Consider the following 26714-nt stretch of genomic DNA (forward strand, 5'->3'; position numbering starts at 1 on the left):
GAAGATAAAATGAAATATATCATAGCAGAAATTGTACTGTAGAATAAGTTATATTAGAAATTGGTCTATACAAAGAATTCTTAGTTTGCTCTTTGTTTCCTCAAGTCTCCAAAGGCAGGTTGTGTGAATTTCTTGGGAACTGATTTGTGATCTCAAACAGCACTAAGCCAATAAAATGGAATATAAATAAAAATACTTGACATATTCAGTGTGATATGTGCTTAAACAGAACAAATCACAGAAACAGTATTTGTATTTGATTAATTTATTAGATCATGGACACAGACTCACTTCTGCATCAGTCAATGCAGCTACAATTTTAATAAGAGACAGCACCACTTCTGTGGTTCAGATACAGTGTCTTATGAAGTAGTGAAATATTAAAAGAGGAGGCATTATCAAACATAACCACTAGGAAATAATAGTATACTTTTCTCCTCCCCTGAAACCAACCTTTCAGCATATGCCATCTTCACAGGCTATTCTCATCTCAACTGTAGGGAACATTGTTGATCTGTATGTTAAAACTAAGATGCTGATTAATGGTACAGATTGAAGAAGAGGGAATGATCTTCCCATTCAGAGCTATGTAACTGTATTGAACTGGGAGCATTATGCAGTGCCCAAATGAGCAATGACTTCTAACTTTGTAAGGAAGTTATAGAGCCACCCCTCCTGTTGATTTAAACAGTAATTATTGTCCCCTGCAAATGAAAGAGAAAACTGAGAAGCAATGGTTCTTGAAAGATACCATTAGGAGAGAGCGATTTTTTAAAAGGACTTATCTTTTTTAAAAATATAGGAAAATGATCTGCAGCACTGTTTCTCAATCTTGCAATTTGAAGATGTGTGCATTCCAATTCCCAGCCAGCCAGCCGGCATTCTGAGAGTTGAAGTCCACATATCTTTGCCAAGGTTGAGAAACACAAATATACAGTAAACTTATCATCATATGTCACAGTCTTTGGAATTTAGATGAATGTGAAGTATTTGACTGTTTAATGTGAAAATTATCAAAATGACTTAAAAATGAAACTCCTCCTAATACCACATCAAGAGAGTTCTCACAGTTATTTAATCAGGGCAATAAAATTATGAAAGAATATTACATGCAAGTTCTAATAAGAATTTTTTTCTTTAAAACAAATCCACATGTGCCCTTGCAATGGACTCAAGAATTCTTTCACCACCAACCTAAAGAAATTTACTTGAAACCCTTGCAAAGAAAAAACTCCAAAAGGTCATCTTCTGTGAAAGGGAAAGATCAGATCTAAAAGCAAAGAAGCAATGCCACAGACTCAAATTCTGGTTCTTGAAACTATAGGAATCACTCAGTAGTGTTTTTGCAGTTAATAGAAATGAAACTGCTGAGCAGACAGTGAGAGAGGACAGTGTGTGCATGAAGCTTGCAATATCCAAATTTGTGTGCATGCACACAGACACAAAGCTGCATTGGGAGCCATTTAAGGATAAGGCACCATGAATGAAGCTTGAAGCATTTGCTGGTAAACAGCATAAACATTACACCCCTTATAAAAGCCTTTTCCTTGGCATATTTGCACAGTTGCAGTGAAAGATTGATATATTTCAAAAATAGCTGCATAAAATCTGCTAACTATGGCAAGAGTTAAAAAGCTGCAAAGGCTGTCTCCTAGACCATAAAAAATAAGAGACAATCCCAATTTTTAAAACTCATGTTCACAACATCTGACACAATTACAGGATAGCATGACACACAGTTCTTTGCAATGGTTCCTGTTTTTGTACTGGTAGATGTAATTAGCCTTCACAGCATCATTGTGTATCTCTTGTACATATAGAGATTTTCAAATCTTCATTGTATGGGCTTATTTGTTGATACACAATATAAAACAATAGAACTGACTCAAGAAATTAGATAGATAAAACTTTTAAAATTTCTTGGGTCAGCTAAAGAAACTACTGAATATTACTGAACTGATATTTTGATCATTTCAGATCTTGAGAAAAGGTCAGATACACTGTGAAGAATAAAAGTATATATACTTTGTCCTATACCATCCTTAAAAATAGAAGTAGGAAAAGAGTGTAAAACAAATCCTAATATTCTACTTTAAGTTGCACTAAAACAATAGCAAGTAAGAAAGAAGACTGGGATGAAGACTGACAGGCCACAAATTTAGATTTCCAGATACAAATAGGAGATTTTCTGAGCAAGTAAGACTGTCAGTTCAAAATCGACATAAGGCAGTCTCCTCTAAGATAGATCTCACAGATGATAGAATACAATTACCATCAATTTTAACTAATTATTGACTAGAATTATTGGATGTTGCAGACAACACAAATGGGAGGGAGGGCACTAGACTGGTGAAACTGATTTATAAGAGAATTAAGATTTTTACCTTGGTAATGCTAGCTGCAAATATATGTTTTTCTGAATGTTTTCAGAATGTGTATGAAAATGTGTTTAAATTCACCTTGTCCAAAACTCTTGCCTTAGCAAGGAAAAGTAAATACATCTTGCTCACTTACGTAATTAAACCACCAAATAGCTTGGCCCAGGGAGGAGTATGGGCAAGAGGCAACAAAAAGAAATAAAGGAGCGCTTTGGGCCAGAACATGCAAGTATGACCTATGCCTCTTGTATTCAGTTTCCATTTGACTGCCGTTTCAAGCTTAAGAACCCCCTTCACAGTGCTTCCTAAAGGATATACTTACTGGAAGCCAACATTATACAGAACATAATAATAAAAAAATACCCTTCCCCAAAATGCACAGTGCATTTAACTTCTCTTCCCAGCAAATTATGCTGGATAAGATTTTAATTTTCTTCCAGAAGAAAAAAAGAAATTCCTCTGACCAAGCATTAGTCCCTCAACATGAGAGACTGCCCAGTCATTAACTTAAAAGCAGACAAATTTCCATCATCATTTAAAAAAAAATAAGTAGGTGGTAAAGGAATTTTTGTAGTATATGGCTAGCAAGCCTACAAATTTTTTACAACATACAAAATAGATCAATATTTATCATTATAACACAAATTTTCCAACGCCACATTTTTAAGAGTAAATACACACAATAATTATAATAAATCTGGTACCAATCACTTAACAGAACTACTGCATAAGGCAAAACACCAACAAGCAATCTAGGCTTGATGTTACAACCACCTGTAGAGCATGAGATAAGATGAGAGGAAAATGTTGCTTCTGCTTCAGAGTCTGCTTAGTGGTGTCTAATCCAGAATTAGGCATTTCTACTGCTAGAATCTGCTTTCCAACAGATTTATATGGAGAGAGAGGGAGAGGGAGAGATGTGTCCCCATAGGGGATTCTTCAGCAATATAAACTACTGGGTTGAGAAGCAGATGTGCAATCCATACTTGGCCTTTTTCTGATACTGGAAAACACCAAATGTAAATATCTCCTTTGATCTCAGAGACAAGGCCAGCACTATCAAATTTCTTATGACACCACTAAGAGACCTAGCTGGAATTAGTGGCACTCTTGCTAAGGATTTAACAAACATCCTAAAAGTCACAAACATAACTGACAACCCTCCACCTCATAAAAATGCCTGTGCAAGAACCACAGAAAACTTTGTCAATTGTGTGCAACCAGCAAAAATAAAATATGAAGGGATTTCACCAGTTTCTATCACTTTCAAAGTTGTTTCATTGAAGTAGGTACTAACCACTAAAGATCAGCTTTGAGCTAGAACAAAATGGTGTGTCATTTAAAAACTGTAACTGGAAGTCTGCCATCAAAGGTATGTTCCCCATTACTAGACCGGAATGTATGCCAATGGGACCTTCAGTCAGTCAGTGATGCTCTTCTTGGGATAGGTAGTAGCCAGGGCCCATCCACTCCTCAGCAAAAAAAATAGAATACTTCTCATTCTTTTGCCATCCCTCAGCAATAGATGGTTACATTCTCAAGACTGATTATGTCTGAAAGATATTCATAGGATAAGACAATGAAGTTGGGCATTTCTGTTAATGAGAGCAAGATGGATCTTCTGAAGACACAGGACATTCAAGCATTAGGAATTCTTCTAACAAGTTGGAACATAATATATATTTTGTTCTATACTGATGTAGCATCTTCAGTGTGTTATCTATGGCCAGCATTGTATTGCAGCTAGTTTGCTATAAACTAGTTCTTCATTCCCAGTGCTTGTCAGGACATTGTTCTTTTTACTTTAAGGGGTGGTACTGTCTCAATATCAGTCATGCCTTTTTTTTAAAATACAACATAGATATCAATGATGGCTATTAGACTTTAGAATCTGTTCATCTCTACAATGGTATCTTTTATTGTGTAGAAACACAATCCCATTTTGAGAAGCTTCATTTAGGATACCAGCTAACTTTTGGAGAAACTGACAATCAAAGATTATGGGTCCAGATCTGCAGGACAAGAACTCTGCCAAAACATAGCATGATAACTGCTGTACTCGCCCCTTTTGTTGGTGCACTTCTACATATACTCCTATTCTTATGCAGCTTTATCAATTTTTTTAAGATGTCTTTAAGACATGCCATTTAGTTCATCTTTCTCTTTCTGCTTTATGTTACAAAGTTTAATAATTGAGTATGTAGTGTCTGCAATGAAAAATGAAGCAGCCATTTCAATTCTTTTCATAGCACAGCCCTCTAAAAAAAATGAATGTTCCCTAATCCATAGAATTTGTGGCCATTTCCTTCCTTATGATAAACAAGCATCTATAAACAACTGCTTCAACTTGACCCACAGTTTTGTTGTTTTGTTTAGTTTTCTTTCCTGGGAAACATTCCTGGGAAACTTCCCTTGTTCTTGAACTGTAGTGTTTATGAACTGAAGTTTCCCCCTTTCGTGGCAAAGATAGCAGGAAAGGTAGGAAATTAGTATTGATCTGCAGGAATATTCTCACCTGGCTATGCCCACAGATGCCTTTTTATATCAGGGAATGAAATGCAGACAAAGTTGAGTAATGATAAGTTCATCCAGGTTCTTGCAATTAAAAAAAAGTAGGAATGTATTTTTCATGCAATTTCTGAGGAATTATTTTTTTGGAGGCGGGGAGAGAATTTAAGAACAAGTCTTATTTGTTTTGGTGCTAAGCAAAAATGCTCATTTGTTGTTTTTCACCTAGGTACAGGAGGCAGAGGAGGGGCCCCACGAGTAGCTGAAAAGATAAGAGAGGTTGTTAATACATGGGTATTATACATCCAAGTGCTTCCTTCTATAGGAACCATGATCACCAAACAAAAAAGATCATAAAAATTTTACATGGATGTTATCATCCTAAGAATATAATCTTATATATTTATTTCATAAAAAATGAAAGGCCTAATTAATGTTACCAAAGTATTTATTGTCACTTTTTTAAAAAATTAAATACCTGCTTTAGTTAACATATCCTTCTACAAATTTTTCATTATGTAAAAATATGAAAAATATGTCATCCTTATTGCCTATCTGCTTCAGATACCTCTATATCCATCTAGGTTTCTAATATTTTTCCTTCTTCCTTTATGAAAAGACAAAATCCAAATGCATAGCTCAAACTTTCTTTCTCAATGATTCTTTCATGGCATCTCTAGGTTAAAAGGAATACTGAACAGTTATACTTCTCTAAAAAAATTTAAAATTCCATTGCATTCTGGTGAATTTACTATGGTGCCATGGCAATTTGAGAACTGTGGGCATAATATATATAAGGCTGCATAACTGGAACATAATTTGGAACATAATTTGGAACAATCAAGAAACAATCACCAACAGCAATTGGGACTGGGAACTGCATCACTAAGTGACATGGTCATAAGGGGCAATGTCACGTGACTGTGCCAACTTGTGATGGCTATTCCAGCATTTCCCAGTTCGTATTGTTAGGCAACTCCCACACGATCACTATATGACCGCTTGACAGTTTCCCATGATTTTGCTTAAAAGCCAGCAATGAAGGTCAAAAATGCTAAATGTGTGACAGTGGAATGCTGCAGCAGCCAGAAGTACAGGAATTTGTTGTAAGTACCCCTCATTCAGTGCCATCCTAACTTTCAGTGGACTACCTGTAGAAGTAAATAAATGATAAATACGATTTTACTCCTACTGTTGGTGACAGCATTTTTGCCCTATGGATTTTTTTGTTTTGTTTTGTTTACATTTATATCCCGCCCTTCTCCGAAGACTCAGGGCGGCTTACAGTGTATAAGGCAATAGTCTCATTCTATTTGTATATTTTTTACAAAGTCAACTTATTGCCCCCCCAACAATCTCGGTCCTCAGATTGGATTTTCCTTAAATCACCTGTTAAGCCTGCCAGTTTGCAAACTGGGAGTGCAACATTGTGGTATACTACATTAGTTTAGTACTTACCTCTGTTAGTTTTGCTGGGATAAATTCTCTGGAAATATTTGAATTCTTCTGGAGCTGGGAAATCTTCAACTGGATGAAAAGAGTATTTGGATTCAAAGTCATCTGCAGAAGATTTACAAATAAAAAACAAAAAAATGGTGAGTTTTGGTAGATAAAACTGAAGGTCACATCCATCTGGTCTTGCTGCTTTTATCAATAAGGCTTTGGGAGAATCTTGTGCAAGATGAAAATGGCCAACTAAGCATCATGAGGTAGTTAGCCCTCACAGATAGAAGATTTGGGCCACAATTCAGCAATTAAAGAGTTACATAAAATATACATCATGTTCTTGGCATTTCCAGACAGCTTTTGAACAGAATATCAAAAGAAACATAAAACATAAAATGAACTACTTCTATATGTATCTCACATATATAGGATATATATGTGAGATATAGGATATTAGGATATGTGAGATATAGGATATTAGATTATAGATACTCAACTTTTTAAAACTACTTTCTTGCAGATACAATATGATCAACTTTTATATTCTGCTATAATTAAATTTGGTAGGTTCACCGGACTAACAGATTAATTCAAGCATCAAATATATATAATTTAATACCAATATTTAAGGCAAAAATGTTATGTTTTATAGCTCCTAACATCAAGCAGCAGAGTTTGATTTTACCATTACATCCTCAAAAAAAAAAAATTATCCCGACTAATCTAAATATTTTTATAGTCTTCAGAATTAAACAAAGAAGATTACTAACAGCTATTCCCTTTTTGGTAGTCTAGAATCTTGAACACTTCCCTATTCAACTTAAATGTCAAAGAATCCTATCATGGCAACAATAAGTCCTGATAAATAAATGTTTTTACTCACCCAAATAAGACCTAACTGTAGAGATAGAGTCCCGATGTCCATTTCTCATTGGTGGGGGAGGAGGGGGTGGTCCAACTGGTGTTCTGGTAGGAGGAGGGGGTGGTTTTCCACGGTTCATGGGATCTGAAGACCCATGTATTCTGTAGGGTGGAGGTGGTGGAGGTGCATCTCTTCCACCATTTCGTATCATGGGTGGTGGTGGTGGTGGAGCTAAAGAGAAATTCTCCAGGTCAGCAAAGACATGGACTAAACTGCAAAACCATAGTTATTTTAGCCATATTTTTTGAGTAAGCTACAAAGGCCAGATACAAACACTTGATATATTACGAAGAGATATGGTTCAAAAACATTGGTTGAGTTTACAACTTAAATCAAACAAGCTAAATCATGGCTTAATATGATACACAAACTACTGTGCCTAAAGATAGCAGATGCAGCCCAATTCTAAAAATACATTTTTGGTAGCCAAAAATATATGATGTGCACAACTAAATTGACTATTCATTTTCCATTCATATTTTCCATCATTCACCCTGCACGCCATTAAAAAGTTCTACCTTGCTCTGTATGTGCTATAGAAGTTTGTATCCATACTGGGGCAACTCAGACATTTGATTTTAATCCTGACAGATTAAGTTTACAGATTTGGTGAGTGCTGTGAGCAGGAGGTATAGCATTTTAGAAATAAACAAGAGATGCAGAGCATGAATATATCACCACTCAAACATTCTTTAAAGCAGCTATGTCTTTTCCTGGAATCAGCTGATTACCCTTTACGATCACCAAATGTTTATGTAATTTATTTCTAAAACATTTTCAACTGCACATTTCTGAACTCTCTCATTTCAGAAATGTAGTATGATTAGGACACAAAACCAATCAATCATATGAACCATTCTATTGTAAAGTTTGCACCATGTCAAGAAATGTACAATATCTACCACTAAATGGCTCAGATTGTTTCTAAACCAATCGTATAAAATTTGTTCAGTAATATTGTTCCTGCTGGATCTAAGCTTTTGCAAAATTAAAAGTTGCTTCTGTTTTAATGTAATCAAACTAATGATCTGTCTCATAATGGATTCTCTATTTTGGGGGATTTGCAATGAACACTATACTCACAAAATGAAATATACAATCCTAGTTCAAAAAGACTTGGTGAAAAACTGCCCTACCTCCCTGAAATGTAACTTTTTGATTTTTTTCAAGGAAAGTAGCATCTTTCATGTATAAATTCTATATTCAATCATTGCTATTGTCCAGTTAAAGCATCAAGTAAGCATTTATGATATTACAATCAAGTATTCAAGTATTCATCTCTAAAACTCTTACTGTCTCCCTGAGGGACGAAATTTAAACCAATACTGAAGATGAAGAGCCTGACCGTGAGAGAACTGTGGCTAGTCTAAGTATTCATAATGACTTTGTGGTTGGATGAAGAATTTCCTAACTCACGGCCCACACTGACATCATCAAATATTAGTACTACAAATAGGATTTTTTTCAGAAATATCAAATCAATAATTTTGAGATCAGCTAGAACCCAAATTCCTAAATGTGCCATTAAATGTTGTTATATACATTTAAATGACCAAAGTCATTTGCAGATATTTTCTAGTTATAATCGTTATTCCATAATATAAACATTTTTCTTCTACATGGAACTTCTTTGCCAATGGCCATGTCTGTGAAACCAGTGCAATTAGCATCTTCTGTAAATTTATCTCTATATATTCAAATTAGAAGATATACAGTAGCTCTGAAGCACTTTTAAGTGCTAACACTTCTGTTTTCAGACAGTAGATGTTGACTGTTATCAATTCCTCAACCTACCATATTTTTTGGACTATAAGTCACTCAGGACTATAAGATGCACCTAGCTTTTGGGGAGGAAAACAAGAAAAAAAAATCTGCCTCTGCCTTCCAGCAATTTGCCTCCTTGCAGCAAACAGCAAACAGCCTGATCAGCTTCAGCACAGCCTGATTTAGCACAAGCAGCTAATTGGTGGTTGGACTGGCCTCCTGGAATATCGACAATCAGCTGTTCCAGGCTGCAGGGATCACCGCCGCCTATTGCTGCCTCTGTGCGCCCCATTCGGTAGCGATAGGCAGCAGGGATCGCTGCCACCTGGAACGGGCTGAAAACAGGATGTGTGGCAGCCAAAAATGGGGTGCACGGAGGAGGTGGCAATTCCCGCAGCCTGGAACAGTTGATCGTCAGTGTTCTGGGAGGCCAATCTAACCGCCAATCACCTACTCATGCTAAATCAAACTGTGCTGAAGCTGACCAGGCTATTTGCTGTTTGCTGCAAGGAGGCAGATTGCTAGGAGGCAGAGGCTGAAGGGTGGGGGCCGGCGGGTGGGTGGGGCTTCAGCAAAATTAAGTATATAAGATGCACAGACATTTCCATCCACTTTGGGGGGGCGGGGGGGGAGTGCATTTTATAGTCCAAAATGTATGGTATTTTTAAGTTGAATGGGACTGTAAAAAATTCTCTTACCTGCACCTCGGCTTGGTGGATCACGGGCAGGAGGTGGGGGGCGACTATTTTGTAAGGAAGGAGATGCTGAAGGAGGAGGGGGAGGTGCCATACCCCTCCCTGGACCGGGTGCCTTTCTATGTAAGGAATTGTGTCTCTGGGGAAGCTCAGGAGCAGATTCATTAATAGGGCTGGCAGGGCCATTAGGGACACCAGGAGGCTGTCGGTAAGGTGGGGGAGGGGGTACCAAAGACTGGTTCTGACTGCTTGGTCCTGACCGGATATTTACTGGGGATGGGGGTGGCTTGATGGGAGGAGGAGCTGGTGGTCCATCCCGATTTCCTGGAAGCCTTTGGCCTGGAGTTGGTGGCAATGGCTTCTCACGGTTGTAGGAAGGTGCTTTGCTATTATGCATGGAATGTGGAGCAAGAGGAGCATTAGCTCGCCGTCCAGGAGGGGGTGGTGGTGGGGCTGAAGAGCTATGCTTCATACCAGTGCCACTAGCACTGTTTGGCCGTGAAAGATCTGGCAATGAAGGTCTCTGCATGCGTGGGAGCTCTGGAGGAGAAGCTCGGCTATTTTCAGTATCATCTTGGGGTCGGGTGCTGATAGCACACACAGGAGGCCGGGGTGCAGCTGATCTACCCCCAGGAACCTGATGTAGTACCTTCCCAGAGGAGTTGTCTGAGAAAATAAAATAAAAAGTGATATATAAATTATTCAAAATAGGGGCTCATAGTAAAAATGACCGTCCAATTTAATAAAACTTACAGATCTGTTTGAACAGAGATTATACCCAGTGATAAATATTATTCCTAATAACAGATGATTACCAGATTTTTAAATGTCTAAACTTTATTATTTCCAATAGAAAGTAAAAGGCATACTGATTCAAATATAGGGCACAGCAAGGGAAGTCAAAACATGTTTCAAAACTGCTAAAAAAAGGTATTTTTAAAAACATCACCTGAACTCTCTTTTACTCCCATGGGTCGTAGTTTGGGGATACCAGCTTGGAAAAGGCCCACCTTTGTCGGAAGGGGAGATGTAGTAGAATTATAGCTGCTGCCATTCTTGGATTCTGGAATAAAAAACTTCCATATTATTTAACTTGTCAGATTGTGTAACATAAAAAGTTTATTAAATTACAGCTATTGCAAGCATAACTGCTAGGCCTACCTGCAACTAATGGTATTTGAGATTGCTATTCAAATGTCCAAAGTTTAATATATTTTCCCCTAGAATGCTTTAAAGAGATGTTCTCCTTATTCTTCAATTTAAAATGCAAAATTCAGAAACATTTGTTTCTAATGTTTACTGGCAGCCCCCAGAGGGGGCCTTCTCTGTGGGGGCTCCTACCCTGTGGAACGAGCTTCCCCCTGGATTCCGACAATTGCCTGACCTTAGGACCTTTCGCCGCGAACTTAACACCTATTTGTTTCGGCTCGCTGGACTGGCTTGATTTTTTAAAATTTTAATTTGATTAATTGGGGTTTTAAATTTTTAGTAATTTATAGGGTGTAACTGTGTTTTAGTTTTGGCCAATTGAATGAGTTTTTTAAGGGTTGTTTTTAATATTGTCTGTTTTCCTGTATTTTAACTGGCTGTTCACCGCCCTGAGTCCTTCGGAAGAAGGGCGGTCTATAAATTAAAATATTATTATTATTGTTGTTATTATTATTATTATTATTATTATTATTATTATTATTATTATTATTATTATTACTACTACTACTACTACTACTACTACTACTACTACTATTATTATTATTATTATTATTATTATTATTAGTAATGTGCAAATGCTTGGACTTTATCAATATTTTAATATTAACCTAAAGTCTTCAAGCAGTTTACATTCTTTACTATTTCATTTCATTTCATTTCATTTATTTGATTTTTATACCGCCCTTCTCCCGAAGGACTCAGGGCGGTGTACAGGCAAATAAAAACAGACAAGACAATAATCTATAAAATGCAAAATTAAAAAACTTATTATAATTTGCCAAAAATTTTAAAATATATAGAAATTAAAACCCCGTTTAAAATTAATAATAAAACTATACAATCCATAAAATTTAAGCCAGCCCCGCGCGAATAAAAAGATGCGTCTTCAGTTCGCGGCGAAAGGTCCGAAGGTCGGGTATTTGGCGTAAACCCGGGGGAAGTTCGTTCCAGAGTGTGGGAGCCCCCACAGAGAAGGACCTTCCCCTGGGGGCCGCCAGCCGACATTGCTTGGCGGACGGCACCCTGAGAAGTCCCTCTCTGTGAGAGCATACGGGTTGGTGGGAGGCATATGGTAACAGTAGGCGGTCCCGTAAGTACCCAGGCCCTAAGCTATGGAGCGCTTTAAAGGTCATAACCAAAACCTTAAAGTGCACCCGAAAAGCGACAGGTAGCCAGTGCAGTCTGCGCAGGAGGGGTGTTACGTGGGAGGTACGAGATCCTCCCTCTATCACCCGCGCAGCTGCATTCTGGACTAGCTGAAGCCTTCGGGTGCACCTTAAGGGGAGCCCCATGTAGAGAGCATTACAATAATCCAAGCGAGAGGTAACGAGTGCATGAGTGACTGTGCACAAGGCATCCCGATCAAGGAAGGGGCGCAACTGCCGAACCAGGCGGACCTGGTGGAAGGCCCCCCTGGAGACGGCCGTCAAATGGTCTTCAAACGACAGCCGCTCATCCAGGAGGACACCTAAGTTGCGCACCCTATCCTTTGGGGCCAATAACTCGCCTCCAACAGTCAGCTGCAGCTGCAGCTGACTGAATCGAGATGCCGGCATCCACAGCCACTATTACTATTGTGCAGAGCTGGACTTAGTTTGCCCAGCATTGAAAGTTCCCTTTGGAAAGTCTAAAGTAACTTTTAGTATACACAACAGGTGTAGGAAACACAGTGGTGCTGAGTATAAATTCCAATGGTTAAACTATAACAGTTCTAACTCCACAAACTCTTTTCCTCCCTCCTTCCTAAACTAGAACAATTAAATTGGAAACAATCAAGATAAACATACAATAACAGCAGAATCAATTTGGACACTATGTAACAATAACTAACCAGAAGAAAACAAAGTAATTTGTGGTCAGAAGTATGGTGAGAGGGCAACAGATTGTATCTTAGTGACTTAAATAATTATTTACAGTACTGGACTAAGAACAATCCATCTCATAGGCTGATCCAAGGATAATTTTACTGGCAACAAGTCCTCACCTAATTGCCTTTATTTAATTTCTGGACAATGCTCTCAATTCTGGAATTCAATTATTTTAAATATTAATTCCCAAATTCTGTTTGCATTGCTGACCTGATTCACACATTATGGGAAATGATGCTCTGTCTAATTATAATTTGTTGAATAAATTCTAATTTCCGGGTTCATAGCACATGCAAAGCACAAATAGAAATATATGAACCCATCTTGTATGTCTAAAGAGCTACAGATTATTCCCAAAGAAAGGGATGACTGGGGGGAATGCAACACCTTTCCTTTAATTTGACGACAAAAATCTTCTGACAATTGCTTCATTCACCTACTTACTTTCAAGGATAGGCGCACTGCGATCATTAACTTGAGCCACTTTTTTCAATTGGGCCCCTTTACAAATGTCTTGTAGCAGAGCATTTCTCCCTCGCTGCTCATCTCTGCTCAATTTTGGTGCCTCTGTGTTTGCCTGAAAGGAAATATTGCACCAAAAAAAAATAAAAAATGAAAAAAGATTTCTTATCCCTTGGCAGCCTGCGATCTTTTGTGAAGATCATAAAAATCGTTCATTCACACCACCTAAAAAAAAAGGCTGCATGTAATGAACTGCACACTTTTGCACAATTCTATAGCCAGGAGGCTTGTACTTCTACAGCTAAAAATTTCTTATTGTGGCTTTCACCTCATCTGCAACTCCTACTCTTTCCATTATCTTTATCCATCAACCTACAATAAATATTTCATTCTTTGGTCCATTTATGTATATCTGCAGCACTGCAATCAAATCACTTTTGGTGGTCAATCTATGAGTACCTAATATATTTAATGTCATCTCTCAGGATCCCTCCAGCCCTACTTCTTTATAACATGTGAACTAGAGCAGTAATGGGATACATCCTGTGGTCTTCATACATACAGTGCATTCAAAAAGTATTCAGACCCCCTTCACTTTTGTTATGCTGCAGCCTGATTCTACAGTTGTTGAAATTCATTTTTTTCTCATTAATCTACACTCAATACTCCATATTGACGAAATGAAAACAGAATTTTAGAAACGTCTGTACATTTATTGAAAAGAAAAACCTGAAATATCACATTGGCATACGTATTCAAACCCCTCACTCAGTGCTTTCTTGAAGCACCTTTGGCAGTAATTACAGCCTCAAGTCTTTTGGAGTATGATGCGACAAGCTTTGCATACCTGGACTGGTTGGATGGCAACCATCAGTGAACAACCATTTTCAGGTCCATCCAGCAATGTTCAATAGAGTTCAAATCAGGGCTCTGGCTGGGCCACTTTAGGACATTCACAAAGTTGTCCCTAAACTCCTGTGTTCTCTTGGCTGTGTGTTTAGGATCACTGTCTGTTGGAAAGTGAACCTTCAGCCCAGTCTGAGGGCCTGAGGGCTGTGGAACAGGTTTTCATTGAGGATATCCCATGCTTCACTGTTGGGATAATATTGGGCAGGTGATGAGCGGTGCCTGATTTCTTCCAGACATAACATTTAGAATTGAGGCCAAACAGTTCAATCTTGGTTTCAACAGACCAGAGAATCTTGTTCCTCAAAAATCTGAGAAACTGTCAGGTGCTTTTTTTTTACAAATTCCAAGTGGGCTTTCATGTGTTTTGCACTGAGGAGAGGTTTCAGTCTAGCCACTTTGCCTTGAGCCCAGATCGGTGGAGGGCTGCAGTGAGGGTTGTCCTTCTGGAATTCTGCCCCATCTCCACACAGAATCTTTGGAACTCAGAGTGACCATCGAGATCTTGGTCATCTCTCTTACTAAGGCCCTTCTCTCCCAATTGCTCAGTTTGACCGGGCGACAAGCTCTTGGAAGAATCCTGATTGCGCCAAACTTCTTCCATTTGAGAATGATGGAGGCCACTGTGCTCTTAAGGACCTTCAGTGCAGCCGAAATTTTATTGCAGCCTTCCCCAGATCTGTGCCTTGCAATAATCCTGTCTCTGAGCTCTGCAGGCAGTTCCTTTGAACTTGTGGTTTTTACTCTGCTACAGTATGCATTTTCAGCTGTGAGGTCTTCTAGATAAAGGTGTGTGCCTTTCCAAATCATGTCCAAACAATTTATCACAGGTGCACTCCCATCAAGGTGTAGAAACATGTCAGTAACTATCAAGAGAAATAGGGGGCACCTGAGCTAAATTTCAAGTGTTGGTGCAAAGGATCTAAATGCTTATGCCATTGTGATATTTCAATTTTTCCTTTTTAATAAATTTACAGACATTTCTAAAATTGTTTTCACTTTGCCATTATGGGGTTCTGAGTGTAGTTTAATGAGAAAAAAATGAATTTCAACAACTGTAGAATCAGAGTAACAAAACTGACAAAAGTGAAAGGGTCTGAATACTTTTTGAATGCACTGTATATGAAACCGCCTAATATTTTTATGTAATCTGGTGTTATTTACTTAACATATATAAACTTTAGGAATAGGTTATTCCTAGTTATGCCAAAGCCAAGCCGACTGGGAATGGAGCCAGAAACTTGCATATACAAGATATACAAGCTGACATAATCAGTAGAAGTAAAGATTTTTTGTGGTTAATCTATACCAGAGATAAAACAATACATAGAAGCAGAGGAACTACCTGACTGAAAGTTGGAGGTGGAGGAGGTCCAGGTGGAGGAGGTGGTGGTATTGGCATCTTTGCTCCACTCCCTTCTGGCTTAGTGTAAAAAGAATGTTTGATCACTCATAAACCTGCAGTGTTAGAAGGAAAAAGACAATGATTAGAGGACAGATGCAACAGAAGAAGACTTCACTAAAATGTACAGGTAGTTCTTGATTTATGAACACAATTAAGCTCAAAATTTCTGTTGTTAAGCGAGACATTTGTTAAGTGAGTTTTGCTTGCCACAGTTATTATGTAAATCTGGTTTTCCCATTGACTTTGGTTGTCAAAAGGTTGCAAACGATGATCACATGACCTGGGACACTGCAACTGTCATAAATATGAGTCAGTTGCCAAGCGGCTGAATTTTGATCACATGATCATGGAGATATTGCAATGGTCATAAGTGTGCAAACCATCATAAGTCACTTTTTTAGTGTGGTTGTAACTTTGAATGGTCACTAAATGAACTTTTGTAAATCGTGGACTACTTATATTGTGCACTGCTTCTACTGGAGCATTACCTGCATTTATTACAGTTCCTAATTCAGTATCTTCCAAATAGATGACGGGCACTATTGACTAGAAGTCCTGGAAATTATATTGCTTACACATTTGAGAGCTAGAAATTAATTTATACATTAACTCATTTTATACTGTTCTCATATGAACTCATTTATAAATTTAACAATTATAATAACTTTATAACATAATAATACATCTATTCAAAATAATTAAAATAAAATAAAAGCTGAAAGTAACAAAATCAGGAAAATTGAAATTATTGCAAGCACTTGCTGAACTAACAGCATTACATTACTTTCAACATGTTAATTAAAAGTCACAACAATTGAAAATTCTTGGAGTTAAAATTCTAATACATTGGGAGAAGTATTTAATAAAGAATACAAAAAAATAATTTTGACCGACAAAATAAATAAATAAATAGTTTTCAATTGACCAATCTAAAGCCCCAGAAAAAATATTTTAGGGAAATTTAGCTCCACATTAATTGACAGAGTAAGGTAAAACTTTATAAAAAATAAAGCATAAATGGGTTTGCACTGTATAATGTATTTCTTAACTATACTAACAAACACAACAATTATTTTAGACTTGCCCAGTTATACTCTTCCTTTGTTTTTCTCCAAAGCTCATAGAACCAAAAGTCTAAATGGAAGGAAGCTTGCAATACCACCAGACGGCAATGGAACTAGGCTTACAGTTCTCAATGATAAAAGCTATTGTAAAAATGAGGCAGTTACTCAAATTATCTGCTTTTAATATATAAAACTCTCTTATTCCATTAAAGAAAAGCTTTCTCACAAATATCACTTTCCTTACATTTTTGCTATACATTTAAGATACTTGAGATTTTTCAATATCCATGGTTTCCAAGAACTTTAAGATATTCTCACAAGCATACATTTCTGAAGGGGCCATAAATCTTCATAGCATTCACACTTTTATGACATTACAATTTCCAATGCTCTTTGAAATAAATTTTGATAACCAAAATTATGTAGGAGGATTTCAGGTCTGAAATCTTATGTGTTACAAACAGGAGGGGCTTTTTGCCCTCTTGCATCCTCTTCCACCAATTGTATTTTGTATCTTCATCTGCCTTAAAGGTCTAATATTGTTGGAGGAACATTCTGGGGTTGTTACTTTGGCTGAAGAAGGTCTGTCCTTCCTTCTCAGAAATAAAACTGAGCAACATGTTTAGATCCTACTCCAAATACTTCTCAAACCTTATCATTTATATAGCCGTTCAGAAGCTGTTTTACAGAGAGAGAAAGAGAGAGAGAGAACAAGAACGCATATATCTCCCATCCATTCTGCCAGTGTTATGTTACAGTATTCTAGAAGCTAGAAATCTTGTCTTTCCTACTACTACTTTCCAACCTCATGGGAGTTCCAAAGCTATTTGCTGTTACAGATCACTGACTGACAGATCCTCCTTTTGGAATGCCTATTCTAATTTCTCTTATTGATCCTGTTTATTTATGGACCAAATGTGCAGAAGAGTACCCCCGATCTTAAAAATAAAATTTAATGGAATACCTACAAGGCCAGAAGGATTGAAGACCAAGATGATTTTAGTTTTGTGTACTTCTGACCATCACACTTCACACACTTGCTATAGAATTTGTGGAACTGTATGACTTCAGCTAGGATCCAAGCTACCCAAGCACTGAATTGATTATGGTGTTGAAAAGAAGAGAACAATGAATCCAAATTTCACCATCTTGTAATTGGCAACAAGAATTTTCAAGATTCCATCCTACATTTCTAGTACTTGTGTGGAATTAGGAAGTAATTGCATGCCTGTAATTATAGGTAGCTATATAAATTTAGTCTTAATACAGCAGCACAACAGTTGCCATCCAAACTTGTGCAGTTACATAACCAGAGACAAACAGGCATGATTCTTTATCAGATACCACATCACAGCAGAAATGTAGCAAGAACAGGTGTGTAATGGAGGAAGAGTGACTCATCCATGACACTATAGATACCTGTCAAATCCACAAGATCAATGAAACTATTTCAAGCAGGTCAATGAAGATTCTCAGTCATCCAGGGAAGTCTAATGGTAGAGAAATGTGTTAAGTTTCAACACTTGCCCATCAAAGCAAAGAAATAGGTGGCACTTAGGAAACTTTATCAATCTACTCAAAAATTTGAGATTTTAAGGTAAGCTCTTGCTTTATAGCAGGGGTCTCCAACCTTGGCAACTTTAAGACTGGAGGACTTTAACTCCAAGAATTGCCCAGCCAGCTTTGCTGGCTGGGGAATTCTGGGAGTTGAAGTCCTCCAGGCTTAAAGTTGTCAAGGTTGGAGACCTCTGCTTTATAGGGTCTAAAAGAATTTGTTATGTAGATGGAAAAATGTACACTTTTGATATTGAAGAATGTGTTCAAAAATAAGTGTATTTGTCAGTTTCTGAAATGTTTTTATGTTCCAAAGATGGAAAGATAGAGGAATATGTTTTTTTATGGTCTAGATTTACAAATATTTTAAATCAGGGATCCCCAGTCCCCAGGCCATGGACTAGCACCGGGCTGCGGCATGCCAGTAACTGAGCTGCACAAACAAGCAAAGCCCTATTTGCGGGATGTAGGCAGTACCTGAAACGACACTCCCTCTGGTCTGCTGAAAAACCTCTCTCCATGGAACCAGTTCCTGGTGCTCAAAAGGTTGGGAGCCATTGTTTTAAAGAACTAAACTAGCTGTATGTGAATAAGAATTATTATTTCCCCCTTTTTTCCTTTCCCCCTTTTTATTTTATCACAGTATTTTTATAATTGTATTAACACTGCTGTACAAAGATTCAGTGTCCACAAAGCTCTTAAAAATCCCACTTTTCAAATATGTTCTGCAACAGCTTTCTCAGAACCCCATGTGATATCTGCTAAACATCAAGAGACACCAAATCTGTCTAAAAGTACTCAGCAAAGAATGGTGGATGCTTCATCACAAGGAATATTTGTGTTGTTCTTTCCATCAACAATGACCCAAAGAGGAATTTAGAGGGGGGAAAAGTGATTTGTAAAGAAAAAAAACTCAATACAACATTCTTGCCCAATTAAGTATCTTCCAGACATGCTAAAATTATAGCTTCCAACATTCATAGTCATTATATGTAAGAATTACAATCCCAAAATATGTTGAAGACTATAACACAACAAACTACTTTTTTCAAATGCCCAAGTTTGAAAATTAAAAATTAGTTTTAATTCTTCCTTAAATAGGAGTTACAAATAAATTCTTAAAAATTACTAGAGAAAGATACTTACATATACATTTAATTATTTATGTTTTAAAGGAGGTGATATTAAAACTTCTTAAAAATAGGCAGTCGGTCAGTTTGCTCTGAAAGACTGGTATACTATCACCTGACCCTTGACTGGGATTCAGGTAGCCATTTTCCCAAAAGCAGATTGAGCCAAAACAAACATTTAATAAATTTGCATGTATTTACTATCTCCTCCTCTTACATTAGAGGTGCTTAATCTTTTAGTGCCATGGGTTCCTTCCAGAAACCTATGGGTCTCTTCCAAGAATTTAGTGAAGATAAAATTTTTGTCTATCCAAATTTGTGGACCCTCTGAAATCTATCTGATCTAAGGTTAAAAACACCTGTGGTATATTAAAATTACAATTCAGTAATATGGACCCCACACAAAGCTCAAACCACAGACTGAGTAGCTTTACACTGAACATTAAAATCACTGATCAAAGTCATGATTTTTCTGGAGCCCAGAATAACGAGGCATAAGAAAACATAACCAACTATCGCTAACCAAAAACCTGTAAAAGAGATGCATCAGCTATGAGTTCCAAGAAATCTTCATGGTATTTAGGAGACAGAGAAACCATCATAATATCAGTGAAGTACTTTGCTTGGAAAAATTTTATTTCTGTAATATTCTCTGAAACATCCTTCTACCAAACCAAATTAGGTTGGTGAACATGCCCTCCCTTTCCAATTATTATGAATAGACAACTTTTGGCCGCAAAACTTTTTTGTGTCCCTCACAGTTGCTGAAACAGAATGACATAGTTTCCTGACATTCTGAAATGGGAAAGAATATTTAAATTTAACAAAGCCAAGGTATAATTTATTTTTTAAAAAGCTAATAACTCCTGGAAAATCCTAGCATAAGCACTTTACATTATAATATTGCCCCCTCAACTGTTCTAAACTGTTAAATACAAGATCATCAAAAGGCTATCTATCTGATTCATGACAACACATACTCTTCTATCCCATTCTTATTCTACCCCACCCCCTTAAGAATTAAGTAGATATTGGGATTGAGATTCATTTAAGAGAATATTGATTGTTCTATTTCTCAAAAATTAATCATCTATATGCCCACTAGAAGTTTCTTTGCCTCCAACCATTTATCATGAAATAATTAAATGCTACCACTGAATCAATAGTTCCTTTCCATGTTATGTGGTCAACATCCATATATTTTCAGTCACTGGTGAAATGAAGGAATCTTCCAGTTCCCATCAGCTCCCAAACTGTTAGAAAAGTTCCTTTCTCTCCCCGGAATAGCCCTCTTTATTCTAATGCTCAGTACAGAAATAAAACATATGGGACTATTTCCATCTATAGGTAGATATCTCCCTTCAACGCTCAGGCAAAATAATCTTTCTTGTTGCCTCAGACAACATATAATTCTAAATGAGATTCAACATTAACAAGAAAAAGGTATCTTCCCAACATCTCACATACATAGTACTACACAACAGCAACAAAATCTCCATAATAGCTTAAAAGACAAATAAATTTGAGAAGTACAAATATACCTATTTAGTTGGGAGCTTCCAAATCAGAAGCAACAGAACAAGCTCTGTAAGATTCATCTACAAGAGACTGAAGTTAAGCACTATTTCCTTCTCCCGTTTCCTTTCCTGCTTTCATTACGAAGTCACACCCTTGATTTATGAGCACAAAAGAACATGTGGCCTTGAAATAACTCAAGTTATGAAGGAAGCATCATAGTATGATCACCTGAGGAGGGCCGGAAATGAGTACGTTAGTGATAAGCAAGCAGCCTCAGGTAAAACACTTCTGCAAGATGCATGCTCAGCAAACTTTTCAAGTACTAAGAATCTCTTGATCAATTTGAGATATCCCTATTTAGAATATAACCTGGCCATTAGCTCATTTGCTCCAATATACACAAGTAGATTTTTTTCTTAAGCACCAATTAAATCAAGTAAAGGGGCCTTGGTCTTATTTCTTCTATTCCATTTAAACACCTCAGGGTTGGGACATAAAATCTGTTTAATTAAGAATGAATAGTATTAAGAAAGAGATAGGAACTGGTCCTATAGGACACACATCGTCTGGTGGTACCATACCATAATAAAACAGAGAATAAAAACTAAGTATTCCAATACTTCTGGATTTTGCACAGGACTGTAGTGCATTTTTTGCATTTCTTATCTTCCAACTCTTAAGAATCTGGTTCCTTTTAAGGTTTTAACCATGGAGAATGTAGAATTAAAATATTTTCTTTCAGAATAAGTTCAACATCTATGGTGGTACAGTCCAGATGACATCAATTAATAGTAATCACATAACTCCCCAAAGTAAATTAAAATTTTAGAAAACATTAATTGTTCAAAATAGCTTTATGATTCATGCAAGAACACTAAAATCAAATATTTGCCAGCCTTGCAAGTGATCTGTAATATTTATTTATTGAAATACTTTTAGTCGATATATTGATGCCTGTAAATGTTATCAATTCCTGATCTACAATAACAGGTATGTTATAACAGGTTAGCGCCTCTCTACTATGGAATTTATTTTCACTCAAAGGATGCGATGTGAATGATAGCATAAAAGTCAGTGGTGTTCAGAGTTGACATACATAAATAATTGACTTTTGAGGGAGGTATGATGAAATGAAGAGAAATTGCCCACACGGGCCTGGAAAAGTGCTCCTCACAAAAAGACTGCAAGACAGTGGTTTTCCACAGGTTTCAGCACCAGGAGAAAAAGGGATGAGCGATCTTGCTTGAAATTTGTCTTAAAGGACATCAAGATTGGAAACCTTACTTTCTAATCACTTACAGAAAATGCCTATTAACCATTTTAAAACTGTTAGAGACCTTCTAATATGTCTCAAATGACAGATTTGAAAATTTAATCAGGTGAGTTTGTCATCAACTCTGAACAAAAGAAAATTTAATTATCAACTTGCAGGCTTATAAATGTAAATCATTCTAGCAATGAAAACAGTGAAGTAGACTTTGAAAGAATGGAAATTAGTAGCCTCAATATGACTAATGCCATCAATGATGCCTATTTCTATAAAAAGACTATGTCCAAAAGATGTTATTGAAGAAATGACATCTGACAAGATACAGATTTACAAATGATACGTCAAGAGAATGACTTGGAAAAAGATGTTTCACTAAACCTAATAAGAAAGGTGATGTTTTAACATCCAAAAGAGAAATAAAAATGATAAACCAAGAGAGTGACCTGGACAATTTTTTCCTATTGATTTTTTAAAAATGTTTGTTAAAGCCATGAAGGTCTCTGTGCAATGGGACAAAGACAAAATGAACAGAAATCATGTTTGAGTAAACTAAAGATTAAGGTTGTTAAAACTAAAAGAAAGGAATATAAAATTGATTCATTTGACCAAAAACAAAAAAACAAAAACAAAATATGCTTTTACTTCTGGTAAGTCTTTATGAAAATTCTCCTAACACCAGGACTGAAAAGATGCAAATTCATAAAATGCTTTATGGATTTGTCTAGATTGGAGAGGGGGTATGGAATTAAGAAATAATTGTTAGTAAAGTGTAAATTTGTTTACACTTGTGATGCAGTTGAAAATAACATTTTTCTATTTTCCTTTTCTCTTCGTTATATTCTTATTTTTTTCTTTTCTCTTGCACATTTTTTCTATTTTATTATCTTTCTTTAAATTTAGCTTCTAGTAAATTTTACTGTTATAATTAATTTTTTTTAATAAAATTATATAAAAAAGAGAGATCAAGGTATCAGTAACCAGTGATAATTTCAAGGCTATGTAAATAAACACTGTGCTGAAACATGGGGAAGGTGAGGAGCAACAGTAGGGGAATCAATTGTTTAAAGTTATTTCATTCTGATGTGCAGCTAATATGTTTATCTAGCTACTTTGCGTTGTGATTCTGAGACTTCACCTAAGTTTGAACCTAGCAGTCAAACTAAGGTGCGTAAAGATTTACTGCTGAATCCTGGTCCAGAGAAGGGGCGTTGGTTCTACCTGAACGCCCTTTCTCGGGATAGTGGGACCAGCAGCATACATGGGTTAACTCTGATAACCAATAGAAGCGAGTCTGCAAACTGTTAAGCACCTCCTCTTCCTCTTGCTTCCCAGCTTTCTGACAAGGATGAAGCAGCAGACCAACGTGCTGAGCTATAAAGACAAGGTTATGCCTCACCACAGGAAAGGGGAGACCACCCGCTCCCACCACCAGTCGCCTGTGCAGGGAGGCAACAGGGCGGGGCTGGCTACTGGTCCCACTATCTCGAGATCAGTGGGAGAGGGGAGAAGGCGTAAAGCAGTCTCGGAGACCACGGGCTGCGCAAGGCATCCACTCCGTCTGCCCTCGGAGTCGGGAATCTGGCAAAAAACCTTGGTAGTTGGCGGTTGTCCCAGGTGGCAAACAGGTTGACTGTCGGGATGCTGAAGCGATCCGTCAGCTCCTGGAACAGGACAGGGTGCAGGTGCCACGCTGCTGGGTTGACTGAAGCTCTGCTGAGCCAGTCCGCCTGCATCTTTGCCACCTCTGATATATGAGAGGCCTGAATGGACCACTGATGTGCCTCTGCCCAGAGGCCCAACTGTTCGGGCCGGAAAAGATCCACAAAGGATGGTTGGTCAGGAACCAGGTCCTCGTCATCCGACAAATCCAGGTTCCTCAGAATGTCCTCTCCAGTTAGGGAGTCTTGACCGGAGGATGCCGAGGAATAATCAAGGTCCTTGGGAGGGCTGATTATCCCCCAAGAGCTGAGAGTTCTGACGGCCTGTCTGCGATCTGGGGTAATCAGATACCCAAGATTGGGCCCTTTGTTGCCACCCGATGCGATTCCCCATTGAACAGCATCATAATGAGGGCTGTCATACCTTCTGGTATATGGGGAGCCTCCTGGTGGTCATGCCAGAGGCCAGCAGCCATGGGCGAAAAGGTAACCTTGGCTGAGGATACCCTGTGTCCCCCAGCTTGTGCCCAGTGGGACCCCATGGGAGCTGGGTCAGGGAGACGGCTGAACAGCAATTTGCTGGTCCCCTGAAGCTGTTGTTCCTGGGCGCCCGCCCCTTCTGGAGACCAGGCATCAGTGGTCAATTGCAGTGGGAGGGGCAGGTGGATCCACTTGAGCAGGAGGTGAAACAGGCAGAGGTGGGCCCTTTGCTCCACCTCTTGGTGGCCTTTGCTCTTCTTGTCAGCCTCCTTAATGGACCTTTCAATGGTCTTCTCGAAAGCCAGTGTCTCTTTTTGACCTCTTTCTCTGACGCCTTTTGAGGCTTGCTGGGAGATTTATCAGAAGAGGAGTGGCCAGTCTTGCCTCTATTAAGGGGCCTTGACCCCAAGGGCCCTGCCTCCTCCTGGAAATTGATCCCAACCATTGTAGCGATCTGGAAGGGCTGTTTTAAAGCCCATTTGGATGGTGCAGTGGCCATTTTGGAAAATGATAGAAGCCTGGGCTAATGGGCCTCTAAAGATGCATGTCGCAGGAGGCGTCTGATAGATGGGTGAGGCTGCAGGCCTAGAGATAAAGCCTGAGAGGCCCCAGAGGCAGTGGGTCAACAGGGGTGACTACCCCGTCCTGTAACTTCCCAGTCAACCCTGAGGAAATGGAGCAATTTCGGCCGACAAGTCTGCCCATGTGGCCGGTGGTCCCACCGAGACCGTTGGTGGCCGCCCTGCACCGGTGTGGTCTTACCGGGCTCTGTTCTGTCTCTAAGGGGCTCAATGAGGACACTGCATGTGTCCAGCTAGCGCTGCAGGGGCTCACCCATGGTCGTCGCTGAACACTCCTGCTCCTGCTTTCCAGTGGGGAGGAATCCTCCAACCCCCAAATGCAACAGTGTGGTGATTGGAACAAAGCCCGAGAGTGCCTCTCAGATCTCCTGCTGATAACAGAGTTTCTTGCCCTGCCGCAAAGCGGCCTTCAGTGGTCTCCAGCCAAATCACAGGAGATCTTTCCCTTGGTGAGATAATGAGCATCTGCAGCTGAAAGCACCTATTGATAATTGATAAGTTAGTAAAAATACAGATTTTCCAAGAATGAAAAAACAAGAAAAAAAATAAACAACTTTAGTTTAATCCTGAGGTGGTGTAACCAATACAGAGTTTAACTGTGCTTAATAAATGGAATTAAACAAGCTACATCAATAAATCTTATATTGCAGGTTAATAATGCCTTAGGGGATAATTTAGAGAAAATACCATATAGAAACTAATTATTCAACCATTTACGGATCACAAACACAAAATTAGAATTTGAGTCTTGCTGCTCTGATTAAAACCTTAACCATCACATCATACTGGCTTAGACATAGACTGATTAGCAATAACTTTTGTTAGATTTATTTGAGGCACAAAGTTACCTATTTTTTTTTAACTCCCCCATAGCTCATCTAAGCATGAACACTAAATTTTACAGCACTTTTTGAATTCTAAAATGCTTACTTGCAAGGCTGATATAGAGGCAGAAATGGAAAAACATGCGGAAACTGGGCCTTCTAAATTGCAACAGAAACTACCTAGGGAATACAGATGGTAAGAGATAGCCTGACTCAGGTGACGGGCTCTCAAGAAAAATTCTTACTGGTCTGAACATGCCCATTAGGGTGTCACCATGCTTTAAATTAAACCAGCTTTTATATAAAGGGATTTCAGTGGATTGGCACCTTTGGTGTGGACTAAAAGAGCTATCACATGAATAATCTGATGATAGTTGAATTAAGTAAATTAATCAAGCTCAAAGAATTCTATACAAAATAAACAAGCAGTGCAGCACTGTCCAGTCTACTATTAGATATTTCCACCAATCTACTCTTCAGCATTTCAAGGCCTGCAGCTCCAGACAAGTGCATATGATCCTCTTCCAGTCATAATTTTTTAACCCAGTCAACCTAAGAGAAATAGAGGGGGGAAAAACAAAAAACTGGGCCATAGGCGATAACTTGTATCCTAACATGGACAGCACAGCAATTTAGCTTACCAGCTCTTCTAGACTCAAGGTGCAAATTAAAGCAGTTTATACTAGTACAGTAGCATTAAATTACCGACAGATGACAACTGACTTACCCCATTTTTATATAAAGGTATGTGTTTCATAAGATTATTGTTCAGTCATTCAAACCTGACCTGATTTATTCTCTGTAAAGAATTCCAGAATGCTGTACTACAGCATTCACATTAAATTTTCAATTATTAAAAACAATACATCCTTTAAACAGAAATGTATATTCTATTTCCCTTACCAACTTATTTTACATCCCACATATTCATGTAGTAGTTACACAACTGTTTTGAATTGTTACTTGGTTTAGATTGCAGGCAGGTAGTATTAACATATGCTACACTTAAAAACTCCTTATACCCATTAAATTAAGAGAGCAAAGTGCAAACAACTGGGCCGCATTAGCATAT

General features: G+C 38.0%; 1 protein-coding gene across 8 annotated transcripts in view; it reads right to left on the reverse strand.

Moving 5' to 3' along the window:
- Positions 1-249: 249 nt before the first annotated feature.
- The window catches only part of WIPF2 (WAS/WASL interacting protein family member 2), a 31533-nt gene continuing 5068 nt past the window's right edge, over positions 250-26714 (reverse strand). For 3 of the 8 annotated variants that reach the window (XM_058181237.1, XM_058181240.1, XM_058181241.1), the window contains exons 2-8: positions 15504-15616; positions 13235-13367; positions 10663-10776; positions 9717-10379; positions 7216-7425; positions 6345-6446; positions 250-5148 (exon numbers count right to left, since the gene is read on the reverse strand). In XM_058181237.1, the coding sequence (XP_058037220.1) occupies positions 5108-5148; positions 6345-6446; positions 7216-7425; positions 9717-10379; positions 10663-10776; positions 13235-13367; positions 15504-15560 (1320 nt within the window). In that variant the 5' untranslated portion in view covers positions 15561-15616 and the 3' untranslated portion in view covers positions 250-5107. Of the gene's footprint in view, positions 5149-6344; positions 6447-7215; positions 7426-9716; positions 10380-10662; positions 10777-13234; positions 13368-15503; positions 15617-17595; positions 17678-18046; positions 18195-20852; positions 22236-25071; positions 25277-26714 lie in introns of those variants that run through there. The other 5 variants (XR_009154929.1, XM_058181239.1, XM_058181238.1 and 2 more) reach the window with 5 other exon arrangements.

The sequence above is a fragment of the Ahaetulla prasina genome, chromosome 4, assembly GCF_028640845.1.
Source record: "Ahaetulla prasina isolate Xishuangbanna chromosome 4, ASM2864084v1, whole genome shotgun sequence".
NCBI lineage: Eukaryota > Metazoa > Chordata > Lepidosauria > Squamata > Colubridae > Ahaetulla > Ahaetulla prasina.